We start from the raw sequence: 22,077 nt of genomic DNA on the forward strand, positions 1-22,077 counted from the left end.
CGGGGCGGGGCTGCAGGTATTCCTGCAGTGTGCTGGGCAGGCTTCATTCTGGGGAAAGGGCCATCCAAGCAGCCTCCTAGCTTTTCTCAAATCCGAAGGGGTTCGTGCCCCTTTCTTGGCCTCAGTCTTCCCATCTTTGAAATGGAGTTGGGCTCAAGAGGACATCAGGCCCCGTTGAGTTCAGATATTTCAACCTTCAGAATTTAAGTGCCCAGATCAACGTGTTGAATGAGGTATGTTTGGTGGAAGGCATGCTTGCTGCAGGTCAGAAACTGAATTGGGAACCATCCTTCCACCCTCTGTCGACTATTCAGCTGCTGCTTCTTTAGACAGTGTAGACCATGGGAGGCTGCCCTTATCCTGATACCCAGAGTTCCCACAGGAATCCCTGGAGAGCATGCTGGAGTGTAGTAACAGGAGTTTAAAACACCATTTATTCCTGTGTGACCTTGGGCAAGCCGTGTTACCTCTCTGAGCCTTGGTTTCTCAAAGACAGTTATTACCCCTATTTTGCAATTGAGAAGAAAAAAAGTACATAGTTCAGAAAAGGCAAGTAACCTGCCTAAGGTCACACAGCTATTAAATGGTAGAGGCAGTATTCTCACAGAGCACACAGTCTTCGCCACTACATCAGCAATTCCTGAAGGGATTTCTCATATCCAGGGTGGGGTGGGGGTGATTTAAATTGACCTATGAATGAATCTGTCAATTAAAATAATTTTTACACATGCATATTGATTTTGGGGGCTTCTCTGATAGCTCAGTTGGTTAAGAATCCACCTGCAATGCAGGAGATACCAGTTCAACTTCTGGGTCAGGAAGATCCACTGGAGAAGGGATAGGCTACCCACTGTAGTATTCTTGGGCTTCGCTTGTGGCTCAGCTGGTAAAGAATCCACCTGTAATGTGAGAGACCTGGGTTTGATGCCTGGGTTGGGAAGATCCCCTGGAGAAGGGAAAGACTACCCACTCCAGTATTCTGGCCTGGAGAATTCCATGGACTGTTGTAGTCCATGGGGTCGAAATGAGTTGGACACGACTGAGCGAGTTTTAATGCTCATTATGTACCTGTGATCTCATGGGTATGATCATTTTAAGAGATGAAGTTTTAAAACACATGAATCAAAATAAAGAAAAATCCTTAGTAAATAATACAGTACACAGATGTGGCCAGAAGTATGAAGGATCAAAGTGGAAAAGCCAGAGTTCAGGTTACTTGGCTTATCCATTTTGCATTCACTGTGAAAAGGTAGTTAATTACCACTGAAGCGCTCAGTAGACTTCCCTGGTGGCTCAGTGGTAAAGAACCCGCCTGCCAGTACAGGAAGCTCAGGTTCGATCCCCGGGTAGGGAAGATATTCTGGAGAAGGCAATGGCAACTCACTTCAGTATTCTTGCCTGGGAAATCCCATGAACAGTGGAGCCTGGTGGGCTACAGTCCATGGGGGGTGGCAAAAAGAGTCTGACATGACTTAACACCTAAACAAGAAGAACAATCAGTGCTCAGTAGGATTCTCAGCAACATGAGAATCGGGTATATGGTTATAATTCTCTGTTATGACTAAATCGATGTGGTTTCCCATTGATGTGCTGCGGGGGTGGTGGTGACTGAGAACCTAAACTGTCTACATGCCTGCATGGGCCCACCTCCTCCCGTCGCCCCAGCCAGCCCCTCACCAGCCACTCCTTCTCCACAGTGAAACCACCGGCCCCCAGAAACCTCACGGTTCACGCCGACATCTCCCACACGTGGCTGCTGACGTGGAACAACCCGTACCCTTCTGATAACCTCCTGTACTCCGAGCTCACCTACCTGGTCAACATCTCAAATGAAAATGACCCCACGGATGTGAGTGGGTGCCCCTTGGGGTTTCTCTGTGACCAACTGGTACTCGGGTGGGTAGAGACTCAGACTCTGGGGTGTGAGATGGGGAGAGTAGCCCCCACCTGGACGTGGCCGGTCATGGCTCTGTTCAGGGACCAGTCTTCCCATCTCGCCAAGGCCCCTGGTTCCCAGTGTGCAGACAGGGAGTTTATTTTCAGACATGGCTCCTCATCTATAAAGGAAGAACTGTGGACCCCATCTGTTTCCCAGGGGTGGGGCACGTGAGATTTTAGGCGATATCTCTGCTGCTGCTGCTAAGTCGCTTCAGTCATGTCCGACTCTGTGCGACCCCATAGATGGCAGCCCACCAGGCTCCACCGTCCCTGGGATTCTCCAGGCAAGAACACTGGATTGGGTTGCCATTTCCTTCTCCAACGCATGAAAGTGAAAAGTGAAAGTGAAGTCGCTCAGTCGTGTCCGACTCTTCTCGATACCTCTAAACACACTTAAATGACTGAATCTCAGGGCGAGATGGTCACTCCCTCCTGACACTGACTATCAAGAGTCGCTTCTCAGCTGAGCTTTTTTTTTTTTTTAAGAAGATTTATTTACTTATTTATTTGACATTTGAACTAAATCTGTACTTCAGTTAATAACGCTGTATCACATGTTAATTTCCTGCTTTTTTTTTTAACAACATAGTATTTAAATCCTCAGAATTGGATTAGAAGTTTCAAGCCTCATTCAAATACTTTTTTAAAGCACTATGAATAATAAACTTTCTAGACTTTTATCAGTAATACTAGATACCAAAATACATGGAACTATTATCAAAGTTTTGAATGAATATAAATTAGAAATTTGTCAGCTGAGCTTCTTTGTAACAGAGAAGGGCCTGCAGGCTCAGAGCCTTCCCTCAGAAAACATGTACAGCCATAATCTAATGCCTTTGCATGGTTTGGATTGCATTTACTTTATAAGATGTCCATGGCATCTTGATACTTGCCCCCAGTCACAGCAGTGGCAGAGGGGTTCTGTTTTATTTAATTTTTTTTATTTGTGATGTTCCTTTTTAAACGAATGTATTTGGAACCAGAGGTCAAATGGCCAACATCTGTTGGATCATCGAAAAAGCAAGAGAGCTCCAGCAAAACATCTACTTCTGCTGTACTGACTACACCAAAGCCTTTGACTATGTGGATCACGACAAACTGTGGAAAATTCTTCAAGAGATGAGAATACCAGACCACCTGACCTGCCTCCTGAGAAATCTGTATGCAGGTCAGGAAGCAATAGTTAGAACTGGACATGGAACAACAAACTGGTTCCAAATCAGGAAAGGAGTACATCAAGGCTGTATATTGTCACCCTGCTTATTTAACTTATATGCAGCGTACACCATGCGAAATGCTGGGCTGGATGAAGCACGAGTTGGAATTAAGATTGCTGGGAGAAATATCAATAACCTCAGGTATGCAGATGACAAGACCCTTATGGCAGAAAGCAAAGAAGAACTAAAGAGTCTCTTGATGAAAGTGAAAGAGGAGAGTGAAAAATTTGGCTTAAAACTCAACATTCAGAAAACTAAGATCATGGCATCCAGTACCATCACTTTATGGCAAATAGATGGGGAAACAATGGAAACAGTGAGAGACTTTATTTTCTTGTGCTCCAAAATCACTGCAGATGGTGACTGCAGCCATGAAATAAAAAGATACTTGCTCCTTGACAGAAAAGCTATGACCAACCTAGACAGCATATTAAAAAGCAGAGACATTACTTTGCCAACAAAGGTCTGCCTAGTCCAAACTATGGTTTTTCCAGTAATCATGTATGGATGTGAGAGTTGGAATATAAAGCTGAGTGCCAAAGAATTGATGCTTTTGAACTGTGGTGTTGGAGAAAACTCTTGAGAGTCTCTTGGACTGCAAAGAGATCCAACCAGTCCATCCTAAAGGAAATCAGTCCTGAGTGTTCATCAGAAGGACTAATGCTGAAGCTGAAACTCCAACACTTTGGCCACCTGATATGAAGAACTGACTCATTTGAAAAGACCCTGATGCTGGGAAAGATTGAAGGCGGGAAGAGAAGGGGATGACAGAGGATGAGATGGTTGGATGGCATCACCGAATCAATGGACATGAGTTTGGGTAAACTCTGAGAGTTGGTGATGGGCAGGGAAGCCTAGCCTGCTGCAGTCCATGGGGTCGCAAAGAGTCAGACACAACTGAGCGACTGAACTGAACTGAACTGACTGACATTCTGGGGCTTCCCAGGTGGCACTAGTGGTAAAGAACCTGCCTGCCAATGCAGGAGACGTAAGAGACGTGGGTTCAAGCCCTAGGTGGCGAAGATCCCCTGAGGAGGGCACGGCAACCCACTCCAGCATTCTTGTTTGGAGAATCCCATGGACAGAGGAGCCTTGTGGGCTACAGTCCACAGGGTCACAAAGAGTTGGACAAGACTGAAGCGACTTTGCACGCACAGCACGCATTGACGTTTTTAAAACAGGGAGAGTTGATATGTAAGAAACCATCGAATAGTCTCAGGGCTATACAATGGATGGCTAAGCCCTCCTCTATTTTAGGTGCACTCACGTTCTCGCCTCAGATATTCACATTGGAGGGACGACATCTGAACGCCAGGCGCCCTGGCGCCCCGTGGAGCCAGGTTCCAGTACCTTCCCTGCCACTTGCTGCATGATCTTGAGTTTCTTGCTCACCCTCCTCTTGCCTCGGTTTCCCCATCTGTAACTTGGCGCTAACAAGAGTGCCCAACCCCGCAGGGCTGTGGAGAGCACAAAGTGGGTGACACAGACAGGCGCCCCTGGCTGGCATGACAACGTCATAAATGTCATCTTCCTTTTCCCCTGAGAGCCTCGGGCCTCAGAATCCCACCCATCTCGTCCTCCTGGACCCTGGTCTGTAACTATTGAGAGTCTGCTGGGACCATGCCTCGTGTCCTGGAAGCCAGGCCGGCCTGACCTTATCTGCCGCGGAGAGGCCCCAGACGTCTTAAGCTGCCACATCAGCTCTGTTCCTGCTTCCTCTCTTTCTGGCCAAGCCGGGGAGGTGGTGGGTGTTGATTACATCTCTCAGGTGTGGTTTCCCTCCTTGGCACTGGGCCAGGATGTGGGGCAGGAACAGGAAGGGTAGCGGGCTCATACTGGAGAGGCTCAGAGCAGTTGGGAAGAGGGGGCTGACATAGATGCCAAAGAAGGAGGCAGTTTGGTCAGTAAATCGCCTTCCAATTCCTGGAACTGTGAAGGCTTAGCTCAGGGGATGGGCTGGAGGGGAGAAAAGGGTACCACCTATGGGATCCAAAGGATGGTCATGTGTTTGCTCGTCACAGTTGGATCCAGTATCCTGGAGTCTCCATCGTTTGGTCCTGCCTTATTCTGTGCTGGCTTCATTTTTTTTGTTTGTTTGTTTTTTTTATTTTTGGCTGCGCTGGGTCTTTGTCGCTGCAGGCGGGCCTTCTCTAGTTGCGGTGAGTAGGGGCTACTCTGGAGCTGCGGTGCTCGAGTTTCTCAGTGCAATAGCTTCTCTTGTTGCAGAGCACAGGCTGCAGGCACGTGGGCTTCAGAGTTGCGGCGTTTGGGCTCCTTAGTTGTGGCTCGAAGGCTCTAGAGCACAGGCTCAGTAGTTGTGGTGCCTAGGCTTAGTTGCTCCACAGGCATGTGGGATCTTCCCAGACCAGGGATTGAATCCATGTCCTCTGCCCTGACAGGCTAATTCTTTACCACTGAGCCACCAGGGAAGCCCTGGCTTCATTTTTTTTTCTTTAATAATTTCATTTATTTATTGTTTTTGGCTGTGCTGCGTCTTCATTCCTGCCCAGGCTTTCTCTGGTTGTGGGGAGCGGGGGCTATTCTCTAGTTGTGGCGCCCGGGCTTCGCATTGCGGTGGCCTCTCTTGTTTCAGAACACAGGCTCTAGGACTCTCAAGCTTCAGTACTTGTGGCTTCCCAGGCTCTAGAGCACAGGCTCAGTAGTTGTTGCCCATGGGCTTAATTGCTTTGCAGCACGTGGGATCTTCCCAGATCAGGGATCGAACCCATGTCTCCTGCATTGGCAGACAAATTCCTTACCACTGAGCCACCAGGGAAGCCCTTGGCCTCATTTTTAAGCAGGCTCTTTGCTCACATAGAGGCCAATATGCCCAATAGAAGCTCCGGCCTTAAAGCCACGGTGGGAAAAGTTCTTCCCTCTGGATAGCCTCAGTAAAAGTCCCGGGGCCAGTGATCAGATACCTGCCTGGGACCACATGCCAGTCTCTGAACCTGTCACAGGCTGTAGGCAGGAGGGGGATGCTGGGGCTGTGTTCACACTGGCCAGGGGAGGATTACATTACCCCCTCTGGAGCGGGTCAGATCAACCCCGCCCAGACCAGATGGGCCGAGAATGAGGGAGGGGTGGCTCCTCAAAGGAAGTTCTGAGGAACAGGGAACAGAGACTGGGCTGGCTGAAATGCAGCTGGGTGTGGGACCTGGCACCACACTCCAGCCAGTGGACAGAATCGATCAGTGTGCCTGGGCTGTGGCTTAGTGGTCATGTAGGTGCTCAGGGTTGCCCCAGGTCTCAGAATTCCATTTCCAGCTTCTTTTGTTGATGGAGCAGAAGCTAATGAGACATCTTCCCCCAGCTTTCTCTTCCCAAGGACAAAACTGGGCTGGCAAGAATTCCCCTCATTAGTCATTGGCCAGAGATGGTCACTTGCCCCTCTCTAACCAATCACAGACTAGGGAATGAAATAGCCATGATTGGTTTGGACCAATGAGAATTAACCCTGGAACTGGAGACAGAGGCTTACCTACCTAGAGCTTTGAGTACTTGACCCCAGTGGTATGGATGCTGGGTGGGTGTCCAGCTGTGTTTGCTACAGTACTGCAGACACCAGCTGTGGCTCAGACTGGTGGGATCAATTCTCAAAATACTAGAAACTCACTGTGGAATTCGGGAGATGGAGCTACTCCTTATCCTGGATGATTTCTGGAAAAGATTCTGTAATGGAGTTTTGGCTTGGGCATTGAAGGATGTATAGGAGTTCTCTAGCGAGAGGATAGGCCAGGTAGAAGGCTTGGAGGTATGAAAATTCATGGCGTATCTGAGGATTATGGGGCTGTGGGAGTGCGTACAGTGAAAAGGCAGAAAATGAGGCCTCAAGCCTACCGAGGGCCGTGAATGCCGTGTTCGTGATCATTTCTTGAGTGCCTACTATGTGCCAAGCATGATGTGTATTGTGACTAATGGCTGGGAAAACCCTGCAGGTGGAGAGGTGTTTGTCTCTCCCTTTAGTGATGAGGGCACTGAGGCTTGGAGAGGTGGAATGGCTCACCCAGAGTCCCAACATTGGAAATGGCCAAGCTGGCATTCGAAGCCAGGATTTAAACTCCAGAGTCTGTGCTATTTTCCCCTCCCCTGGGATCTTTTGCCCAGAACAGCCTCCCGAACACCTGGCCCATTTGTTAAAAAAAAAAACAAATGTACCACAAGTAGTTCCTTGGAAGCTTGATTTCTTTTTTGTTTCTTAGAAAAATATTTCTCAATTCCCTGATCCTCTCTAGAGTGTATGATTCCTTCTGTGAACCAGCTCCAGCTGCTTCTTCCTGTTTATTGCAATTTAGAAAGGGACAGTAACAGTGAGAGTGCCCTTCTCTCCCTGCCCTGGGTCTCCTCCTGCCACCTCCACCCTGTACCAGCTGCCCTCCAGTTTCTCCAGCAGGCTGTTAGGACTTTGCTTCCTTTTTGTGTACAACCTCCGCTCGGCTCACTTTATACCAGACCGTGTGGCGCTAATGGTAAAGAACTCGCCTGCCAATGCAGGAGATGTAAGAGACACAGGTTCTATCCCTCGGTTGGGAGGATCCCCTGGAGGAGGGCATGGCAACCCACTCCAGTGTTCTTGCCTGGAGAATCCCATTGACAGAGGATCCTGGCAGGCTACAGTCCATAGGAGCTCAGAGAATTGGACACAACTGAGCAAGCAAACATAATATTACTGCAAACACGACTGCTTGAAACAGCACATATTTATTGCCCCAGAGTTTCTGGGGGTGAGGAGCCTGGGCATGGCTTAGCTGGGTCTCTCAAGGGTGCACACACATGAATTGGCAGGGGGATTCCTTCTGAGCTCCTGTGACGTGGGCAGCATTCAGTTTCTCATGGGCTTTGAACTGAAAGCCTCGGGTTCTTGCTGGCCTTTGGCAGGAGGCCGCCCTCAGTTCCTTCCCTGGTGACCTTTTCAAAGCCAGAGTCTCCTGGCAGGTTGGAGTTACAGTCTTCCGTAATGGAATCGCATCCGTGTGGTCCCTACATATTCATCACCTTTGCCATATTCTGTTGGTTCAGAATAAGTCATGTGCCCTCCATCCCCCGCCCCAGGCAAGGAGAGGAGAGGGGACCGAAGGACCCAAGGACGTGACATGAGGTGAGGCTCATGGGGCCATCTCAGAGCCTGTCTGCCACCATCACTAAGCCTTCTCCCTTTCTGTTTTTAACATCAAAGCCAACAGACAACACGTGCTAGTCTTCATCCTGCCCTTTTCACTTAAGGGCAGATCTTGGAAGTTCTTTCTCATTGAGGGGCTTGGTTGGGCGGGACTGAGATGATGGGCCATTGATTCTGGGCTTGACTGGGGAGGCTCTAGAGTGGCCCTTGAAGGAGAGAGAGGCACGTGGCGACCCTGTCTGTGCTCAGAAAGATCACTCTTGTGCTCCCTGCATGCCTGGCCCAGCTTGAAGTACTGACCTGTATTAACCCACTTAATCCTCACAACAGCCCTGGGAGGACGGCACTTTTATTATCGCCATTTTGCAGAAGAAGACATCAAGGCCCAGAGAGGTTATGTCACTTATCCGAGGTCACACAGCCAGAAAGTAGCAGTAGGAACTCTTACCTTCATTTTACAGATGAGGCAACTAAAACTCAGAAGGGTTCATCAGCTTGCCTCAGTAACATCAAATGGCTAATCAATGTGGGGGTGTGGAGGGTAGGGAAAGAGTGGGTTCTGTGACCCATCTTGCTTGACTCTGGTCACTGTCGTGAAGCTGGCAGAGGCCTAGAGTTGGAGGAGTAACCGAATACACAGGCTGGTGGCTCTTAAGCACTGTGGGGTCAGCGAAGGACAGCAGCCTGGGAGGGAGCTGGTTCTGCCCTCCCCCAAGCAGATGCACTGACAGCTCCCTTTCTCCCACCAGTTCAGAACCTATAACGTGACCTACATGGGGCCCACCCTGCGTGTCGCGGCCAGCACCCTGAGGTCTGGAGCTTCCTACAGCGCACGGGTGAAGGCGTGGGCTCAGAGCTACAACAGCAGCTGGAGCGCGTGGAGCCCCAGCACCAAGTGGCTTAACTGTGAGTACCCTCCCGGGAGTCCTGAGCAGTTAGCATCTCTCTCTGTCTCTGTTTTTTGGGGGGTTTCGTGAGTGTGTGTGTGTGGTTTTTCTTTTTTTTTTTTTTTTTTGGGCCTTAACCTTGCGGCTTGCAGGATCTCAGTTTCCCCACCAGGGCCCAGTGATTGAATTAGAGTCACTCTATGGAAAGCCTGGAACCCTAACCACTAGCAACCAGGGAATGCTCAGCAGTTAGCATCTCTGCTCCCCACTTTTATTCCGTGGCCACTTACCCCAGCCCAATATCTGGTTTCCATATCATAAGATGCCTCTAACTGCAATAACACAATTTCCAACTGATGTGGTATACAGTCAGGGTGTGGGGTAGGTTACAGTAACAAACCCACAAGTTCCACAGCTTAACACTATAGGAGTGGATTTCTCGCTCAGGTAACAGTTCAACATGAACTTTGCTGATTGCTAGCTGGTTTTCCTCCCTGTGGCTCCATCATTTTCTAGGACAAAGATTCTTAGCCTTTCTGCATCATGGACAGTCCAGCGAAGCCTGTGGACCTCATCTCAGTATTTTTTAGAGTATAGTTGATTCACAATATTATGTTAGTTTCAGGTGCACAGCAAAGTGATTAATTACACATACTCATGTATCTACTCTTTTTCAGGTTTTTTTTTCCCATATAGGTTATTAATGAGTACTGAGTATAGTTCCCTGTACTATATAGTATGTCCTTGTTGATTAATTCTTTTACTTAAAGTAGTGTGCATATGGCCAGTCCCAATCTCTCAGTTCATCCCTCCCCCCACACCCCTTTCCCCCTTGACAACCACAAGCCAGAATATTTTTAAATGTATGAAATAAAGTACAGAGGATTTCAATGGAAACCTAGTTGTATTGAAATGTGATTATAAAAAGATTTTAAAATACATTTGCTATCTAAGAATATAGGCTTCTTTAATAACACATTAAAAATAGGATCTAGTGGTAGTTCTCATAAGTACGGTCATTTCAAAGTAGATGAGCTTAAAGGATATTTCATGGTACTCCTGCCATCGGGTGATAAGAGAATACCTGTGGTTTCTGTTGGGGCCTGAGTGACTGATGCTGCTATTACTGTAGCTTGCTGTCTCCATTCCTAATGGGAGGAAACGCCAGGTTTCAGAAGTTTGTGAAGGCTTCCCTGGTGGTTCAGTGGTAAAGAATCTGCTTACCAATGCAGGAGACACAGGCTCAGTCCCTGATCTGGGAAGGTCCCACATGCCATGGAGCAGTTAAGCCCCTCCACCACAACTACTGAGCCTGAGCTCTACAGCCTAGGAGCCACAGCTACTGAAGTCTTCGTACCCTAGAGCCTGTGCCCCACAACGAGAGAAGCCACCACAGTGAGAAGCCCGTGCACTGCACCTAAAGAGTGGCTCCCACTCCCTGCCACTAGAGAAAAGCCTGTGCAGCAATGAGGACCCAGTACAGCCATAAATCAATCAATCAATAAAATTATATTAAAAGTTAGTGAAAATAAAGCTATCATTTCTTTCCCGTCAAAGCTCCCAGACCCCTAAATTCTAATGGCAACCATGTTGGAAGTCCCCAAGTGAAGAATCCCTGCTCTAGGGCCCTGCCATCATCTGAATCCAGCCAGCAGAAAGGGAATGAGAGTGGGGAGACCACAGCTGCTTCTTAAAAGCCTCAGCAAGAGGTGACACACATCACTTCCTCTCAAGTTCTATTGGTGGAACTGGTCACATGGCCACACATCGCTGCAAGGGGTTCTGGGAATTACAGTCCCTCATCTGGTACTCTGTTCCCCTAAACAACACTTTGTGACTTTTTCAGTAAAGATATTGAATTATCTCACATAAAATGAGGCCTTACAGGGGAATTCCCCAGCCGTCCAGGCTTTACGATTCTGTGCTTCCACTGCTGAGGGCCCTTGTTCAATCTCTGGTCAGGGAACTAAGATCCCACAAGCTGCACTACGTGGCCAAAAGAAAGAAAAAAATAAAGAGGTTTAGCCAATGAATACTGCTGCTCGGTGACGTCACTCCGGAGTCTTGTCTTTCCCTCTGCCACCCCTAGCATGGTAGCATTTTGTCCTTATCTACTGTCACCTCATGGCCCCAGGCTGTCTGCTGCGAACACCCTCACGTCCCAGGCCCAAAGGGAATGGAAGGCTGCCGCAAGGAGTACATCCCGTGCACCTTTTATCAAGAAGGTGCATGGGACTGGAAAAGTCCACAGGACTGGAAAAACCGTTCCAGTCCTGGTGGACTTCCCCTTGCATCTCATCAGCCAGGACTGTCACATGGCCTCTCCCAACTGCAAGGGACGCAGGGAACTCAAATACCTGGAAAGGGGAGAAGTTTTGGCCCATGATTGGCCCAAACCTCAGGGTGGGCACATCACAGCCTGGCCAAGAAGAAGGGGAGACAGCTGTAGGGTGGGGGAAGCTGCGCGAGGCATCATCTGAATAGTGGGAGAAGGAAGGGCTGTTGTGAACGCTCACTGAAGGAAGAGTTCTTCAAAGTGCTAGGTATAATGGCAGGTACCCCACCCCAACCCATCACGCCCCTCTCAGCATCGCTCATCCTGTCCTATTGACGCCTCTTGACCGTCTGTCTCCAGCTCTGGGCTGTAGCCCCTGTGAGTGGTGCCTGCTCTGTGTCTGTCTCCATTGTCCAGCATAGCACCAGGCACATAGTAAGTGCTTGGGAAAGTTTTATCAAATGGATTTTCCCCTTTGACCTGGAGAAGGGAAGGGAAATAGATCGTGTGGGACAGATACCATGTGCTGGACACTCATTCATTATTTCGACAAATATTTCTTGAGCTCCTACTACATATTAGACACTAGCCCAGTGCTAGATGCCGAGGGATCAGTGGTGAACAAAATAGACAAGAATCCCTGTTTCTGTGGAACTGACATTTAGGAAAGGGAGACAGTAAATAAACGAGTAAACAAAAATATAAATGAGATCTAGATCTAGTAAGTCCGAGAAGGAAATAAAGCAGGGAAAAGGGATGGGAGAAGGTAACATTAGAGAAGGGGTGGGGGAGAACTTTCTGGACCTGGCAGTGAACAAGGAGAGGGGTCCAGCTCTGTGAAAACTGCTTTGTTTCTGCAGGCCCTGCTTCACATGTACATTAAATCGTATAAGCCTCACAGCAATGAGTTAAGTAGTTATTAACCCCATTGTACAGATGAGGAAACTGAGGCACAGAGTGGGTGAGCCTCTTGTCCTGGGTTGCCAGCAAGTCTCTGACAGAGTCAGGCTTTGAACTGAAGGCATGGAACTCCAAGTCTCTGCACTTGACTTCAGTGTTTCAGGAAAGAGAGGCAAGTTCAGGCCCTGAGCTTTGGGAGAGCAGGGGACAGCGAGGAGGCCAGGGTGGCGGGGGCTCAGAGCGGGGAGTAGGAGCTGCCACGGCAGCCAGCGCACGCAGAGTCTTGGAGGGTCCCAGAGCCCCGGGCTCCTTCTCTGGGAGGTGGAGACCAGGCTGGATGTGGCGCACCGAAGGCTCACAGCTTCCCTCTGCTTCCAGACTACGAGGACACCTGGGAGCAGCGTCTCCCGCTGGGCGTCGGCATCTCGTGCGTCATCGTCCTGGCGGTGTGCGTGTCCTGCTACATCAGCATCATCAAGTGAGTCCCGGGCTCCAGCCGCCCCGGAGTGTGGAGTGGGCAGGAATCTCCCCTCTCACCTGACAGCTTGCAGCCCTGTTGCTCAATGACAGATACTTACTGAGGAGCTACGATGTGCAAGGCACTGAACGGACAGGGAGACCCTGTGTTCCTGGGGAGGCAGAAGATGCCAGGCCAGCAAGTAACCATGGCTGTTTCCCATAGTGACCCTTGCACTGAAGGAATCAGGCCAAGATGAGCTGGGGGACATTCCAGGGGTGCCAGGGCGGGTTCCTCTGAGGGGTGATGGCCTGACGGTGGGATGGAGCTGGCCAGGGACAGGGCCTTCCTTTGGCAGAAGGGAGATGGATCGTACCCAGGGTACGCCCCAAACATTTGAAGGCAGGTGGTAATAGACAGGAATTCTAGACGATTGCCCTGCAGAATCAGGAGACCTGGGTTCGGATCCTGGCCTTGGCACTTGGTAACTGTATGACCGAGTTTCTGAACCTCTGTTTAGCCTTGGGTCCCTATTTCATCAGTCCCAAGAGTCCTAAGGGAGTCCCGGAGCCCTGGGTGCAAGGAGCCTTGTCTCCAGTGAGCATGAGCCCTAGGAATGTGGAGTCTCAGAGCCTCAGTCCCCCCCCCTCTGAAATGGGACTAATGGGCCTAAGCTGACCACATAAGGAAGGGCGATGGTGGAGGGCTGATGGTGAGTGAGTATCCGCAGTCTGCCAGGCACACAGTAGGTGTGCAGGGAATGCAAGGTCCCTTCTCCACGTCTGTCGCTGATACCTCTGAGCCCTCTGGGCTGGTCTTTCCCCTTCTCTGAGCCTCAGTTTCCCCATCATCTGTCCTCTCCACCCACCACTCTTTGTATCCTAGTCCTCCAACCTCCTTGCTGTTCTTCGAACCCCCAACCCAAGCAAGTTCTTCCGTCCAGTCCTTTGCACTCACTGTGCTCCCTGCCTGGAAAGCCCTTTCCCCAGGCATTGCTGAGACCCGCACCTCCTCCACCTTCAGTCGCCTCTCGGAAGCTACCTCCTCAGAGAGGCCTTCCTGGATCACACTCTTTATTCCTCTCGGGTCCCTTATGGCCTTTATTTTTATTCCTGGCACTTCCTGTCAGGAATGAATGATGTCATATAGTCATTTCCGCATCCGTTTGTCTGTCTCCGTCTTCTAGAAGGTCTGTTCTGTGAAGGCAGGTGTTTCTGTTCGTCTTGTCCGCTGAAGCCTGGCACAGTGAGCGATACCTAGGAGGTGCTCAGTAAATGGGTGGTAACTGACTGAGCGGAGCGGGTGGAGGCTAATCCAGAGGCAGTCTGAGAAGACTCCTGCCCAGCCCTGACCCAGGAAGGGAGGAGGAACCCCTTGGCCTCTCCGGCCATGCCAGACTTCTTCTGGGCACTTTGTCCTCCGCTGCTGCAGAGGAAAGGTTGTTGAAGGGGAAACCCAGGATTCTCTCTCTGCATCTTGTGTGTTTTGCGCTCAGCTGCTCGGTCATGTCTGACTCTGTGACCCCATAGTCTGTACCCCACCAGTCTCCTCTGTCCATGGGACTCTCCCGGCAAGAATACTGGAGTGGGTAGCCATTTCCTCCCCTAGGGGATCTTCCCAACCCAAGGATCGAACCCATGTCTCCTGTGGCTCCTACATCGGCAGGCAGATTCTTTACTGTTTGCACCACCTGGGAAGTCCCTCTGCCGCTTGGGTTTCCCCTAATTCCCAGGGACTTGCTCCCTCTGGGGCGGAGGCGGCCGCATCAGGAATTCCACTCTGGGTAGCAAACTGCTGGACCCGAACCCAGCTCTAATGCCCCCGAGGTGGAAGAACCTGTTTCACGGGGTGAGGGTGAGGGAGCCAGAAATCTATCAGTGTGATCTCTGAGCTAATAAGTCTGGGTGACTGTGAATCTTTTTTATGGGGAGAACATCAACCTGTTAGTGATTCTCAGGGACCAACAACTTGTCCTTTCTTTTTTAGGATTAAGAAAGAATGGTGGGACCAAATTCCCAACCCAGCCCACAGCCCCCTCGTGGCTGTTGTCATCCAGGATTCTCAGGTAGGAAAAGGGGTGGGTGAGGATGCTTTGGGTCGTGTGTATCGGGAAACACATGTCAAGACACGTGGGGTGTTAGGGATATCTCTTGACTTTGCGGGTTGCACGTGGGCAGTCAGGAAGATTTCAGGGTAGGTTGAGTCAACAGCTAGAGGCTTTGGCTTCCCTTCTTTGGCTTCCATGAGTGTTCTTTCAGCTCGGGGGGTGGGGTCCTCTGGAATTGGATTTCCTGCTTTGTTGTTGTTCTGAGGTCTCTGAGGTCCTCTGCATATCGTCTCCTAGGGAGGTACCTGTCCCGTGTAGGACAGGAGGTCACAAGGAGTTGAAGAGGGAACAAGTTTTCCGTTTCTTCCTCTTAAGAGCAGGAAACTGCCCCAGAAGCACCAGCAAATCTCTCCATTCTCAATGACTTGAATTACATCACAGCCTCTTTCATAAAGCACTCCCCTATAAGGAGTGGGAATACTCCTCACAGATGGACCATCCAGATGGACACTCCTGAGCTAGGAGTGTGGCCAGCTTCCCCAGTGCAGTGGCCACATGGAATTTGCCTGAGCACCATCAGGGTTCTCTAGGAAGGGGCGCAGGGGGGGATACAAGTCCTGTCTAGAACGGAAGGTCTGTGAGTCTTCAGTTCTCCAGGGACCCTGAGGCAGGCTCTGGAGTCAGCTTTGAACCCTCACTGTCGCTTATCTGCAGGGTAGACTTAACAAGCTGCTTAACTTCTCTGAGCCTCAGTTCCTTCATGTGGGTTATAGTAGTGGTTATAACAGGGCTGATGTTGGAATTCACTGAGACAATTCACAGAAAGTGAATATTACAGCACATGGTGTCATTTATGTATCAGTTAGCTCTTGCTGTATAACAAATCATCCCCAAATTTAGAAATTTTGATGATGTCAAGTCTCCTCAAGTCAAACAGGCTCTGAGCATTGCTGGATGCCAGGCTGGGTGGGAAGGCCTCTCTGCTCTGTGTCATTGGCTGTTTCCACGTTTTAGGTGTCACTGTGGAGGAAGCGGTCTCGAGGCCAGGAACCAGCCAAATGCCCGTATGTAAGGGGCTGGAATTAGGGTGGGGGGCCCCATCTTGAAGCTGGAGTCACACCCTCCTTGATGTCTGCCTTTCCTTCCTGGGTGTTCAGCACTTGTCCTGTGACACTGGGTTTTGAGGGGTGGCAGAGGGAGGGGTGGTCTAAGTAGGTCAACTGCCAACTGAGCCCCCTGAGTTTCATTGGTTGGGGGGTGGTCAGTGAACCCCTTTGGGATGCCCAGTCTGTCCTGAGCAAGGCTGATGGTGGTAACAAGCAAGGCAGCCGTGCGTGCACGCTTGCTAAGTTGCTTCAGTTGTGTCCTACTCTTTGCGACCCTGTGGACTAAACTGTAGCCCACCAGGCTCCTCTGTCCAAGGGACTCTCCAAGCAAGAATACTGGAGTGGGTTGCCATGCCCCCCTCCAGGGGATCTTCCAGACACATGGATTGAGCCCACATCTCTGACGTCTCCTGCACTGGCAAGAGGGTTCTTTACCACTATCACCACGTGGGGAGTTGATTAGAGGTCAGACAAGAAATCCTGGCAAGGCTTTATTAGAGCCCCTGCTGCAGTGGGGAGCAGGGGTGGAGAACAAGTAACAGATTCCCTTGCTGACTACCAGGGAGGGGTGAATTGGTTCATTATACAGGGTGAGGGCGGGGGTGTGTCCAGGGCTTGGGCTGGAAAGATGGCATAGGTGTTTTGCCTGATTCTCTGGTGGTGTGGTGTGCAGGGGGCATGCACAGAACCCTGCTTTTATTCCTGACACTGCTTTTGCTCCCAGCTCTTCAAAAGTGGCAGTTGAGGTTTGGGGTCTTTTTGTATCTTTTGTCCATTGTTTGCCCCAACTGTAGCATGCACACAGTTATTTTTACTTCCATATAGTTTCTTAATATTCTGTTGCTCAAGGAGAGGTTTGTTCCAGTGTGAGCATTGCAGCAGTGCAGCAAAGGGTCCCAGGTCCCAGCCTGTCTCAACACCAGTTCAGGGTGATTTTGAGCTGGGCTTTGAAGGGTGAATAGGAGTTTGTCAAGAGGAGAAAGTGAACTCTGATTAAACTTTGTTTTTGTAGACACTGGAAGACTTGTCTTGCCAAGCTCCTGCCCTGTTTACTGGAGCATGGCATGGAGAGGGATGACGACTTCTCTAAGGCTGCTAGAAATGGGCCTTCCCAGGGTTCTGGGAAAGTAGCATGGTGCCCCGTGGAGGTCAGCAAGACGATCCTCCGGCCTGAGAGCATCAGTGTGGTGCGGTGCGTGGAGCTGTTTGAGGCCCAAGTGGAGAAGGAAGAAGAGGAAGTGGAGGAAGATAAAGGGAGCTTCTGCCCATCACCTGAGAACAGCGGGGGCCTCTTCCAGGAGGGCAGAGAGGACATTGCGGCCCGGCTGACAGAGAGCCTGTTCCTGCACCTTCTCAGAGATGAGACTGGGGGCTTTAGTCCACAAGGTGTGGAGTCCTGCCTTCTTCCCCCTTTAGAAAATGCAAATGCTCAGAGGCCCTGGGCCGAATTCCCAAGGGTGGGGCCCCAGGAGGCATCATCTGAGGACAAGGAACAGCTTCTGAGCCCAGAGTCAAGTCCTCCGGCCACTCCAACCCAGAACCCAGCCGGCCTGCCTCTCCCAGAGATGCCCGCCACCATCTCAGACAACCCTGCTTACCGCAGCTTCAGCACCTTCCTGAGCCAGTCCTCGGGCCCTGGAGAGCTTGACTCAGACCCACAGCTGGCCGAATGCCTGGGGGAGGTGGACCCCAACATCCCCACCACCCCCGAGCCGGAACCAGAGACCTGGGAACAGATTCTGCGTCAGAGGGTGCTCCAGCACAGGGCGGCCCCCGGCCCCGCCTCGGCCCCTAGCAGCGGCTACCGGGAATTTGTGCAGGCGGTGAAGGAGGGTGGCACCCGGGACAGCGGGCCGGCCGGCTTCGGGCCCTCTGAAGAGGCCGGCTACAAGGCCTTCTCCAGCTTGCTTGCCAGCAGTGACAGCTGCCCTGCGACTTCTGGGGTTGACCCCAGCAGCGGGGAAGGGGGCTACAAACCCTTCCAGAGCCTTGCTTCTGGCTGCCCCAGGACCCCTTCCCCCACTCCCGTTCCCCTGTTCACTTTCGGCCTGGACACGGACCCCCCTCACAGTCCTCAGGACTCAGAGTGGCCTGAGTTGGAGCCAGCAGTCAAGGGAGACGATGGACAGAAACCCCTCTTCGCCCCCGTGCCGGTCACAGACCCTCTCAGGGACGACCTGGGCAACGGCATCATCTACTCAGCCCTCACCTGCCACCTATGTGGCCACCTGAAGCAGTGCCACGGCCAGGAGGAAGCTGGCAAGGTGCAAATTGTGGCCAGCCCCTGCTGCGGCTGCTGCTGTGGGGACAGGTCCTCGCCTCTGCTGAGTCCGCTGAAAGCCCCAGACTCCCTGCCCCAGGGGACTCCACTGGCAGCCAGCCTCTCTGCGGCCTCCCTAGCACCCTTAGGTGTCTCAGAGGAGGGTAAGTGCCCTCTGTTCAATGCCCCCAGCCATGCCCAGAGCTCAGGCCAGGCTCCTACAGTGACTGCCATGCCCTCCCCAGGCCCCGCGTGCATGGACACTTCCTAGGTGCGTGCCCGCTCCTTGCTGAAGTCTACAGAGGAGATGGGGCCTTAATCAGGCCTGTGAAATGCCTGCCCCTGGAAGGCCGCCAGGCTGGCAGAGTTCCAGAAGACTCTGGGAACTCTGGAGTGAAGTTCTCAGATGCCAGGTCTACAGGGACTGGACGCCCCCAGCTCCCTTTGCTGGCCCGGCTCACCACCTCCCACGGGAGTGGGGGCTCCAGGCAGCTGTGCCCGCAGAGGCACCTGCAGTCATCTGGAGATTCCCCGGGCACCTTGGCTTGTGCACCTTGGCCACTTCACTGGTTCACAGATGTGCCAGCAGACTGTCCCTGGCATACTCAAGGCATATTCTGTCACTCTGACCCAGTTCTTGCCCAGACTCCGGAGTAGCTACCACCATCTCTCTAGATTGGATGCTGAGCCTAGAAACTCACCGAGCCAACTGGGGAATTGACTTGGGAGGCCTTGGGAAATTGAGGTCCAGGAAGGGTGGTCATCTGCCCAGAGATGTCTATTCATTCAACAGAAGTTGACGCTGGGGGCAAGGTCTGAGCTGCAGAGGGGTGATTAATTAAGCGGAGTTAACCAAGGACATGATAAATTGTGATTTCTGAGACGTGACAGCTTGTGGCCAGCTTCCCACGCAAGGCTGGGATTCCTGTTAAGCATTGGATCCCCAGAGAGGAGGCATGCCTGGCAACCTTGGGGCAGGCGTGTGCCCCCAGGGATGCCATTGGTGGCATCACTGCTTCAGAAGGTGTGGCTCAGGCCCCCTGATCCAGTGAGCTGGGGCGACCAAGACGCTGACACCAGGCACATCACCCACACATCATCAACTCCCACCTCAGGTTGAAGAATGCTTGTTTGTGTGCATCTCAAAAATTATTTCATCACTGGGTGTTTGTGTTTGCTGAGGAGGGTGGAATGGGAAGAGACGGAGTTTTGTATAAATAAAGGTTCTTTATCTCTTTCCCCTCCCCCGCCACCATTTATTAAACAAACATCCTGCCAAACATCCTTGGCAACTGTTTTATCTCTATTAACTCACAGAATCTTCCCATCCAGAGGAACGGAGACCAGCCCAAGAGGTTAAGTAACTTGCTGTCTCTTCCTGGGTTTCCCCAAGACCGGAATTCAAGTGAAGTTCATTGAAATAGGAGGTGATCCCAGGAAGTCCTGCTTGGAGAATGGGGAAGGGAGCGGGGAAGGGCAGGAAGCAATTGAGGTGTTATCACACAGAGTGCCAGCGCAGGCAACAGCTGCTTCAGCCGCTGGGAGCTTCAGAAAGCCAGGCACACCACATGCCTCGAGGTGGGGAGCTGGGCTGTTCATCCACACATTCCCATCTGTCCTTGGTTGAGGGCTGTGTCCAGGGGCATTAACTCCCCAGCACTTCCAGCTGCTCCAGGAAAGTCCTCAGGTTGAAAGTAGGGGGCACAGGGAGGAGATGTGGGCAGGGCTGTACCGGCAGCTGCTACTTTGCCAAGGTCACTCAGCCAGTGGCAGACTGAAGCTGAACCCAGGCAGGGTCTCCATTGCCCAGGCCCTTTGTAGGTGATCCGTGCTTGACATCTGGGTGGTCGGTGTATGGTGTGGGCCTCAGACATGCAGGCAGGGGATCTTAATTAAGCTCCTTTGTCTGCAATCATTCTATATTTCTGAGTTGCCGCCCTGACTGCCATGCTTGCAAAATGAGGGGCTTTTTGACGTTCCTTCTGCTCTGGCATTCTCCGTAATACACTATAGAGGTGATGGGGAACTCATTACCTCACATGCAGCCTGATGTTTGTGAGAACTGTCTCCTTTGTGCTGAACCCGAATCTATCCCTTTAGCTGCCTGAATCACCACCCTCCACACAGGTTGCTGATGGAGAAACGGCTCTAGAAGGAGCCCATGCAGTGAGACTTGCCCATGCGGCGAGCTGCAGCAAGCAACGGAACCCAAACTAGTCCTCTGCACCTGTTGTCTTCAAGGGAGCTTTGTAATAAAATGTAACAATTTAAAATAAAAGTAACTATTTAGGACCAAGCAATATGCTAAGTGCCATCCACTGACTATATCACAGCTCTAGAAAGCAGGTTATTATTCCAATTTTACAGATAAGGCAGCTGGCCCAGAGAGGTTGAAGTTTAGCTTAGGGTCACACAGCTGGAAAGCCTGGGAACTAGGATTTGAGTCCAGATCTGACTGCAGGGTTCCCAACCATCATGATGTACTGTCTCATGAATAGCATGGCACCATCTCGAATGTCAGCTCTGATCCATTTAGCCTGTGAGTCATCTTAGAAAATCGAGTTTTAAAACTAAGCATCCAACAAAGAAAAAACACTCAGGTGAGTGCTGGAGAGTTCGTTGGGTTGTAAATCCAACAGAATTGAGACTGATTCGTTCTCTCCCTAGGATGTTGTGAGACCCAACTTGTCAGCTGAGGCACAAAGTACAGAATCCTCTGGGCTTTGGGAAACTAGAATGGAGAACTACACAGAGACACTTCCATCTATTTTTTCTTGCCTTGAGCACATAATGTGATCTTAGTTCCCCGACCAGGGATCAAACCCACACCCCCAGCAGTGGAAGTGTGAAGGCTTAACCAGTGGACCACCTGAGAGGTCCAATCTCTTATCCGGATTTAAATCCACCCTCCCAAGTTCAGGGAAGCTGGTGGGAGGCCACTGTTCTGGCTTCCCCACCCCCCAGGGAAGGAAGAAGCAGAGAGAGCAAGAAAGCCACACATCCCACCAATGTTTCCTGAGAACCTGCTATGTGCTAGGCAGCATGCTGGATGTGAGGAAACAAAAGTCCCTTCCCTCCTGGATCTTACAGTTCAGCGGGAGAGACAGATATTAAAAAGAAAGAAGGAGGAACTTCCCTGGTGGTCCAGTGTTTAAGACTCTGGGCTCCAAATGCAGGTTCAATCCCTGCTTGGGGAACTAGATGCCATATACCACAATTAAAGATTCTGCATGCTGCAACAAAGATCAAAGATCCCACATACAGCAACTAAGACCCAGTGCAGCCAAATTTTTAAAAATAGCCGGGAAGATCCCCCAGAGAAGGGAATGGCTACCCACTCCAGTATTCTTGCCTTTTACTTTCCATCTCCATGGAGATGGAAAGTAAAAGTGTTAGTCGCTCAGTTGTGTCCGACTCTGCAACGCTACGGACTGTAGTCGGCCAGGCTCCTCTGTCCATGGAATTCCCTAGGCAAGAATACTGGAGTGGGTTGCCATACCCTTCTCCAGGGGATCTTCCCAACAGGGATCAAACCTAGGTCTCCTGCTATGTGGGCAGATTTTTTTTACTGTCTGAGCCACGAGGGAAGCCTTAGAGAATTCCATGGACAGAGGAGCAAAAAGACACGACTAAAGGACCAACATTAATATAAATACACAAAAGGAAAAAACCCCACAAACCCTGAAAGGTGCTATGAAGAAAATAGGAGTCTGAGATGGGGGGTAGGGGGTTAGCAGAGGTCTTTATGGAGGTGACATTTTAAGTGAGCCCTCCTCGACTAGGAGAACCAGGATGGTCTGGAGGAAGAGTATTCTAGGCAGAGAATAGACGAAGGGCAAAGGCCCCAAGGCACAGGGAATTTGGCATGTTC

At 51.0% G+C, this 22,077-nt stretch overlaps 1 protein-coding gene across 7 annotated transcripts in view; it reads left to right on the forward strand.

Annotated features, from left to right (window-relative positions):
* The window catches only part of IL4R (interleukin 4 receptor), a 36,771-nt gene extending 17,286 nt beyond the window's left edge, over positions 1-19,485 (forward strand). For 6 of the 7 annotated variants that reach the window (XM_010837232.1, XM_010837233.1, XM_010837230.1 and 3 more), the window contains 6 exons: positions 1,698-1,849; positions 9,024-9,180; positions 12,715-12,814; positions 14,780-14,858; positions 15,855-15,904; positions 16,959-19,485. In XM_010837232.1, coding sequence (XP_010835534.1) covers positions 1,698-1,849; positions 9,024-9,180; positions 12,715-12,814; positions 14,780-14,858; positions 15,855-15,904; positions 16,959-18,477 — 2,057 coding nt within the window. In that variant the 3' untranslated portion in view covers positions 18,478-19,485. The remainder of the gene's footprint in view (positions 1-1,697; positions 1,850-9,023; positions 9,181-12,714; positions 12,815-14,779; positions 14,859-15,854; positions 15,905-16,958) is intronic. The other variant, XM_010837235.1, reaches the window with a different exon arrangement.
* The last annotated feature ends 2,592 nt before the right edge of the window (positions 19,486-22,077 follow it).

Source organism: Bison bison, unplaced genomic scaffold, assembly GCF_000754665.1.
Source record: "Bison bison bison isolate TAMUID 2011002044 unplaced genomic scaffold, Bison_UMD1.0 scf7180017864072, whole genome shotgun sequence".
In the NCBI taxonomy this organism is placed as follows: Eukaryota; Metazoa; Chordata; class Mammalia; order Artiodactyla; family Bovidae; genus Bison; species Bison bison.